Source organism: Elephantulus edwardii, unplaced genomic scaffold (assembly GCF_000299155.1).
Source record: "Elephantulus edwardii isolate Elephantulus edwardi_28Jun2011 unplaced genomic scaffold, EleEdw1.0 scaffold00066, whole genome shotgun sequence".
In the NCBI taxonomy this organism is placed as follows: domain Eukaryota; kingdom Metazoa; phylum Chordata; class Mammalia; order Macroscelidea; family Macroscelididae; genus Elephantulus; species Elephantulus edwardii.
In genome coordinates, this window is record NW_006399816.1 from 1,918,549 (window position 1) to 1,927,239 (window position 8,691).

At 45.9% G+C, this 8,691-nt stretch overlaps 1 protein-coding gene across 1 annotated transcript in view; it reads left to right on the top strand.

The window, feature by feature from the left end:
* The window catches only part of RASGRF1 (Ras protein-specific guanine nucleotide-releasing factor 1), a 157,912-nt gene that overhangs the window by 142,725 nt on the left and 6,496 nt on the right, over positions 1-8,691 (top strand). The window contains exons 25-26 of the mRNA XM_006888251.1: positions 3,247-3,364; positions 5,609-5,677. Of these exons, the coding sequence (XP_006888313.1) occupies positions 3,247-3,364; positions 5,609-5,677 (187 nt within the window). The remainder of the gene's footprint in view (positions 1-3,246; positions 3,365-5,608; positions 5,678-8,691) is intronic.

The following is an 8,691-nucleotide window of genomic DNA, read 5'->3' on the forward strand; positions in this document are numbered from 1 at the left end:
GGAGAAATAGCATTGGAAGAGCCAGTCAGCTAGCTTTAGCGCTATCCCTGAGGTGATTCCAAATGGGGTGCAATGTCAGCCAGCCCTGGGGATGCAGTGGGTGCCAAGGCTAAAGTTCCAGAGTTCACAAGGGCTCTGAGAATGCTGACTGTATGTTTCCTGCCTGTGGTACGTAGTAAAGGCCTGGTCTTCTCCTGATAAGCAGTCAGTGGACAGGAGGCAAAAAGTAGGCTTGAACTCTGCTCCCTCCACTAATGTTCTTCACATACCGCAAGAAGGAGAGGTGCAATCCTCTACCAGAGGCAGCAGAGAAAGGGGCCTGTCCCACAAGATGGGCCATTCAGAAACAGGAGAAGGAAAAAGGCAGGTAGATGCAGGTACTTGTTACCAGCCCTGTCCTGGGGTCCAGTACAGGTCAGATGTATAACTTGCTTAAAGTAGCTGACCCCACTTGATGTCTGCCATTCTACTTGATAGAAACAGGAGCTTCTCGATACCTAGAAACAGCACAGTGGGGTGAGGTGAGGAGAAGGCGGCTTCAGACAACTATTGACAATGCCATCGGTCACCAGAGAATCAGAGGCAGCTTTGAGAATGAATGGGAGCACTTCCCTCTGCTCCCTGAAATATCAAACAGTCCAGGGGCTCTGCCTGCAGGAATCCATCCACTCAGTTGTATTAGGCGGGCTCACTGAGGGAGAGGTGGGATCCCACCCGGGAGAGGTCAGATCACCAACAGGAATCCCTCCATTCAGCTGTGTTAGGTGGGCTCACTGAGGGAGAGGTGGGATCTCCCATGAGAGAGGTCAGATCACCGCACAGGAAGTTCAGAGGAAGCCAGGTATAGGGGTGTCTTCCTTTCTGCCCCCCTGACTTCACGTTTCCCTTTCATTCAGATGCTCATCATGTTCGAGTCCCCCTCACTGTGGTGCCCTTCTGCCCTCTGCCAGCCCTCTGTTCCTGACCCCAACCCCTCTGCCACTCTGACAACCCTCTCCACCTACCAGCATGGCTCTGGATTTCAGTTGGTTGGTCTTGACATGTGTGTGTGTGTTTGTGTGTGTGTGTGTGTTGTTGTTGTTGTTGTTGTTGTTGAATTTTGTATCTGTGTGTCATTGAATTGATTGTGTGTTCTCCATTTCCCTCTACTGAGGCTCTTCACAACAAAGGTAGTAAACAGAGACAGATGTTTGGTTTCTGGGGTTGGGGTGCCACTTACAAATGACTAGATGATAACTGAGTCATGAACTTCAATACCTTAGAGAATTCCACTACAGTTACCAGATACATCCACACCTGAGCCCCATAGTAAGGCTTTTCACTGGTTTGGGTGGTCCAAGTCTGAGAAGGCCTTCTGACCCTTCCACTGTGCATGGTCTGCTTCCCAGCACTTGGCCTCCCATCTCTCTCCAGTAGATGAAGAGAGGTTCTTCATGAGCCCAGGGCCCATGCGGAGATGTGCACAGCAAGAGACCATTCAGAGGCTGCCCATCAACAAACCACCTCAGCCTTCTAACCCCAGAGAGGTTCTCAGGTCTTCAAATTATTTCTCCATCAGAGCCACAAGTCTCATACTTCAGAATAGGGGGGAAATGGAAAGGAACTGGAAAGCTGAGCAGCTCTAATCCATGACTGCAGAGACCACAAAAACTCCAAAAGTTCTGACAATAACAGTCAATGTGATCTCTTTTAATCACAACCCACAGTAAGAATACATATGGCATTGCAACCCACTGTGCACATGTATCTATGCATAACAGGGACACAGTTTCACACGACATGGACTTGTTTTTTGGTATCGTGAACTCCCATAATTCCTTTTTTTACTCCTTTTCCTCCCCCTACCCTCTTACTACAAATCTGGCCAAGACTTAACAAAATTATTTCAACATTTATGAGAAGTTCACCACCCACCATTCCACTGTTTCCCTGATGTCAGGTGTCCACCTCCTGCACAAATTGTCATGTCCACTTGCTGACTTTCCTTTTGCTTATGCATTTGTGTCTACTTTGAATGAACTTACTTTTTAAAAAATTTAGACAGACTTTTTATCATGACTGTCAGAGGAGAATCGGTATCCTCTCCATAAATATAGCATTATGATGAAAAAGAAATGATGTGAAAACAAAACAGTCATAATGTATTGATGTTTACCAGCTCTGATCCTAAAGCCTGTAGCTAATTTTTTTTCAAAATAAAAAAAGGAAAAATAAAAGAAACTGGTGAGGAAAAGTGTCAAGCCATACTACCAACAGGCTGTGGTTTCTCCTTGAGAACAAGCTGGAGAAATGAAAAATCTAGCACCTTTCTCACCATAGGAACCAATGTCATTACATCAGTTGTCAGGTCACCTGAAATTGTCTTAGTGTTTTTCTGGCTGAGGAACAGAGAGGAAAAGAACTGGCCCAGGATCACACAGCAAGTAGGGGTTTCTGTTCATGTTCTACCAGCTCTTCTGCCTCACCTTCCTCTAGAGTGGCAGGAACGGCAGGTGGCCTTGAGCAGACCACAATCAGATGGGCGGAAATCAAAGTCTCCTGCATGTATATATTGAGCTCAAGGGAGCCTATGAAGGGCAGGGAAGGGCTCCTCAGAAGGAGCTAAATGATACCCTCCTAAAATAGAGAAGCCATTAGACCCCAACACAGAATCACCCCTTCCCTAGTACTCACCCAGGGACATCAGGACACCCCCCACCTGTCAACACCAGAACAGAGCAGTAACAGGAACCCTTCATTCAGAGCTATATGTGACCCAGTGTAGATGGTGGCAAAGGGGCTGCATAATGTGACTGGTGGTGACTGGTAGGACTGAGGTGGAACAGGAAAGCCCTCTTGGGAGCAATCTTTGGATGGAGCATTTCCATGGTGAGACAGAGAGGAAAGGTGGGCTGGGAAGGGACTGGTAACAGCAGGCGTCTTGGTCAGTGTTAAAGGGGCAAAGTCGGGTGGAAGGCACAGAGGTCAAGCAGGACCTTCTGGCTCATAGAGGAAGAGAACATCTGACCAGGAAGGCCTTGCCCATGGGGAAGGCCTCAGTGAGCACCACATGGCCCGCACCACCCCGGGGACTGACCCTTAGACCTGCTCCACACGCCCAGGCCCTGCAGCATTACCATCGTTCTCAGGGAAAAGCAATCCCTTCGCTCCAGCAAAGAGAAAAAAATTGCATGTGGGAAGTTCTGTTCTTAGCAAAGTCTAATGTTTTTAAGTGGAAAACTGTCATTAACGCCGTTTGCTTTGAAGTTGTGACCCTCCATGTGTCCCTTACCTGGGGATGTACCTCACCGACCTGGCCTTCATCGAAGAGGGGACACCCAACTACACAGAAGATGGGCTGGTCAACTTCTCAAAGATGAGAATGGTGCGTTTGCTACAGCAGGGTGGGGTGGGGGTGGTCTGGTCCACACGCAGACTCCAGTCCTGGGCCCACGCTCACTCTGCCCAGCAGGCCATGCACACCAGGGACGGGGCATTGAGCCTGAAGCCGCTTCCCCGTAGGCACGCTTGCTCTCATTAATGAACAGTTTGTATCTGACAGGCCCTGAGTCACCTTTAATCCTGGCAGTTGAAGAGATGGATTCTCTTCTTATTCTCTGCCATATCTAGGAAATGTGACACCCATAGCAATTAGTTTTAAATTCCTGTATAATCTCTTACAGCTGGAAATGGAAACTGATGGCCAATAGACATTGCTAATGGGTGTCTCTCCTCACGTGGCGCCCAGGGCACGTGCCAGACCTTCCGCAGCCTAGCTCCACCTCTGTTCTCCACCTTATGGATGAGCAGCAGATGGAGTCTGGGGGGAGAAAGGCCAAGTGATCAGCCCAAGGTCACCCTCAAATAAAGGGCAGAGCCAGGGGATCTCTCCACCTCCAAAGCCGAAGCTTTTCCCCTCTTTCCTTTAGACTTGGACTGCAGTCCAGCTGGCCCAGGGTCAGTGACCACAGGGAGCATGTGCTTCTCGTCCCATCAGGTTGCTGCTGTTGTTGTTGTGTACCCCTGAGTCAGAACAAGCCCACAGCTGACCCTCTAGAGGGTTTTTAGAGGCCGTAAATTGCACAGAGAGGGACTACCCATCCTTCTTCTGTGGATTCAAACTGCGTGCCTTTGGTTTGGCAGCGCAACTTCTTACCACTACGCTGCTAGGGTTTCCCCATCCCATCAGATGTTGCTATTTTAAAAAAAGGTGTGGGAGTTGCTGTGGAGTTGACGCTGGTGACGACCCAATGTGTGTCAGCACAGAACATGTTCTGTAGGGTTTTCTTTTATTTAAGATCTTTTGAAATTTTATTTACTTTGTTGTTGTTGAAAATACATGCCAATTACATGAAAACATACACCAGTTCAGCAGCTCCTCCCGGTACAGTTCTGTGACGTTGATTTGTACAGCCATTCTAACCCTCCTCTTCTGACTTTTTCTCCCCCATTAACATAAATTCACTGCCCTCTAATAAAAGATGTCTGGTTTTAGTTTTGGTTTTTGTTATTGTTTTCCTAACTATGGAGTTTCGGTGTCCGTTTGATCCTGTGTAAAAAGTTCTGAGGAGAGCATAATGCTCGAGGCAGACATTTTTTAACAGCTATTGTTTGCTTTTAGGAAGACTTCAGGGATAGTTTTTGTTCACAGCGTTTTTCATGGCTGAGTTTTGTTTGTTCTTTCACTGGATCACTAGGCCTTTCTTCCAGAGGGCTTTGATTGGACTTGAACCTCTAAACTTCCCTCAGCAGCACAGCACATTAACCACTTGTACCACCCAGAGGCTCCATTGTTCATACAAACACTTGCTTTATGCAGTTGAAGTAAAATCAGTAGCTGATATGCAGGACTTCCTAAACAGTAGTTTTTACGTTTTCTCCAGGAGTTGGGGATAAGGTGAACCTCCTGAGGACAGAGCAAGATTTCTAAGCATGCCCTGCCCTACATATCTTCCTGCCACCAGAGGAAATCAAACCACCACCATGAAGTCATTTCTGACGCGTGGGGACTCCAGTAGGTTTCTGAGGCCGTAAATCTTCACAGGAACAGACTGCCTCACCTGTCACCCTCTGTGTGGTTTGTGGGTCCAGCTGCTGATCAACATTTAACCTACTACACCAGCTTATAACCACTGAGTCTCCAGTTGTACCTGTTTTGTAAATTGGGCCTCCACATAAGATTTTGTTTGATAAGAAGTTTCTTCTGTCAGACATAAATTGAGTCATGGTCCTATCAACAGGATGAAAGTCCCCAAGCATCATGTTTTAGACATAGTGGCTCTCTCAGCTTAAGAGGTGCCTATAACTTCTGGGGAGCCCCTAGGGCTATGCTTTAGCAATGCCACATGGTTCACACCACTGAGTAAATGAGAATTTTTTTCCCCCTACTCAATCATGGACCCTAATTAACCTATAGGGTCTTGATAAGTATCACCCTGGAAAGCTAACTGCTGATTTAAGGGACATGATACTGTCCCAGTGGGATCTGCTAGGAGGCAACATTATGTGAATTAAGACACTGACTTGGTGCTTCACTGTGGATGCCCCCACTTCTGCAGTTCCTCAAAGTGGTGGAAGAGAGGCACCAACGGAGGCGGCTATCTTCTAAAGCTCTCCTTCCTTCCCACAGATATCACATATTATCCGAGAGATTCGCCAGTTTCAACAAACTGCTTACAAGATAGAACACCAAGCAAAGGTAAGCGGGCTGCATTGCCCCTCCAAGGTCCTGCTCGCTTTGGTCTGCCTGGACCACATTCCCCTCTTCAGCCTCCACCCCCAACAGCTTCCCCTTTCTGAGTCCTCCTGGGTACAGTTCAGATTCCCTCCCTTTAAGAAAGCCCTCCCTATCCCCTCTCTCGTTTCCTCCTGAATGGCATGTTGTCCCTCCAGCCTTGTCTGATTTTATCTACCACACGACAGTCTACAATCACGTCCCATTTTCCCCAACAGAAGCTCTGGTCCCCTAGTTGGGAGGTAGCTGCACTGCTCACCCAAAGGTCACACCTCTGGCCACCCAAACCCAGCTGCTCTGGGAGAGAAAGATGGGCAGTCTCCTCCCTTGCGATTCTCAGCATCAGTCGGCTGTGAGTCAGTTCAGACTCTGCGGCAGTGAGTGAAAATCTCCCACAAGGGGCTATTCCAAGGAGGCAAAACTTGTAACATCTTTTTTTGAAAGACAGTGCATTCACAAGTCACAAAATTCACAGATATAAAAAGAGGTAACAGTTCAAAGCCCCCAGCCACGTGTCAGCCAGGTCAGCAGTTTCTTGTGTATATGTATATACACACTCTGCTCTGCCTCAGTCCCTTTCGTTAAACAGCATGTCATGGGGACCATTCCCTCCTGAGAGTCAGGAAGCTCTTTCATTCTTTCTTAGGTTGCAGAGAACTCCCTTTATTTGTTAGTTCTCTATGTTAAAGAAGGAGCATGATGAGTTACATTGCCAACTACAAGGTCAACATTTCACGTCTACTAGCTGTTCTAAGGGAGAAAATTAACCCTCTCCTCCTATAAAGATTCACAGCCTCAGAAACCAAATGGAGGGTCGAGTAGCTATGAGTAGAAACAGGCCCTGCAACAATGTATATATTAGAGGAGTCCCTGGGTGGTACATGGTTAACACATTCAGCCCTGATCAAAAGGTTGATAGTTTAAATCCAGCCAGAGGCTTACCAACCTACTTCTGAAAACTCAGCCATTGAAAACATGGTTGCACAGGAGTGAACTCAGTAGCAACTGGTTATGGCTTAAGGGTTAGACTAGGATGTGTTGCCCCAGGGTATCCCCAACTTCCAATAGGTGCTGAGAATGAGTCATTAGCCAGCCATAATACTCATTAATCAGTTTACTAGACAGCAGCTTACGTCTGCCACCATTGCAGAGAGAAACAATTAACCAAGGTACCAAACAACAAAGTGTTCTGGTTTTTTCTCAGGCACCAATCAGAAGATTATTAGACATAATATAACTGAGGTTTTTGGTGGTCTGTGGGTTTTTTCCCCTGGAATTCTTAATCATTCAGAGTTGGGAGCTCTGGTGGCTTAGTCCATAGGGAGGTGGGCTGCTAACCCACAGTGGTGTTTTGAATCCACCATAAACTCATCAGGACATAGATGAGAAACCTCATCCCATGTAATTATGTCCCCCAGAAGCCCAGTGGAAAGTCAATCCCAACTTGACAGCCATGAGAGTGAGCAAGCTGTAACATAAATACCACAAGTGGGTTGCCTATGAAGAACAGACATTTGTTTTCTCACAGATTAGAAAGCTAATAATCAGGATTCAAGGTATTGGCATGGTGAGCGTCTCCCTCTGTCAGCTCTGGGGAGGATCCTTGTCTCTTTCAGCTTCTGTAGCCGCGGCTTTTTCTTGGCATTCCTTTGCTTGCAGAGGATTCCTCACATGGTCCCTCACCCGTGTGTGTGTGTGTGTCTGTCCGTCTGTCTCTGTCTGTTCTGTGCTTTTATAAAACAGCTTGCAGAAAGAACAAGGTTTAGGACCTACCCAACTCTGGTATGGCCTCAAAAGAAAACCATTTCCAAGCCAACTCATAGTTACAAGTTAGAATAAGGACATTCATGGCTTTTGGGGGGACATAATTCAATCCCTAATAATTTCTAGGGGAAAATGCACCCTAGAGCAAACTTAAATTAAACTAGCAGATACGGCACCTGAGGCTGAGCTTTCTGGTTGGCAAACACAGAGAAGGAACAGTAGCAGACATTAGTTATTGGAACATGGAACCATGAATGCAGGTAAATTGGCTATTAAGGGAGAAATGGAATGCATAAATGTTGACCTACTAATCAGACAATTATATGGTGTATTATGCCGGAAATGAAAAGGTGAGGAAAAAATGGAGTTGGATTCATTGTTAAAAAGACCATTTCCAGATCCATCTTGAAATGCAGCGTTGTCAGTGACAAGATAATATCCATAGGCATACAAGGAACACTTGTCAATACCACCATCAATCAAATATATGCACCAATAAACAGAGCCAAAGTGGAAAGAATCGTTAGAGAAGTTCAATATCAGCTGTGAAAACCAGACCAGGTACTAATTGTGGAACAGACCATCAACTACTCATATGCACATTCAAACTGAAGCTAAAGAAAATGAAATCAAATCCATAAGAACCAAAATTTTACCGAGTCTATCCCACCTGAATAAAAAAACTATCTCAGGAACAGATTTGAGGCCTTACACACTAATGAGTTAAGAACAGATGAGCTGTGGGAGAATATCAAGAATATTATCCATGAAGAATGCAAAATCTTGTTACAAAGACAAAGGAGGAAGAAAAGACTGAGATGGATGTTGGAAGAGACTCTGAATATTGCACTAGAGTGCTGAGAAACCAACACAAAGGGAAGAAATCAAGAGGTTAAGAAGCGGAACAGAAGATTTCAAAGGCAGTTCAGGAAGACAAAGCAGAGTATTATAATAAAATGTGCAAAGAGCTAGAGTCAGAAAATCAAAAGGGTCAAATTTGCTCGGCATTTCTTAAGCTCAAGGAACTAAAGAACAAATTTAAGCCTTAAATTGCAGTACTTAAGATTGCTATGGGCAGAATATCAGATGATCCAGGAAACATCAAAAGATGGAAGGAGTACACAGTCACCACAAAGAACTGAGTGACACAGAAGAATTTCAGGAAACAACTTATAGTCAAGAAGCAATGGTGCTTTGTTGTTGTTGTTGTTGTT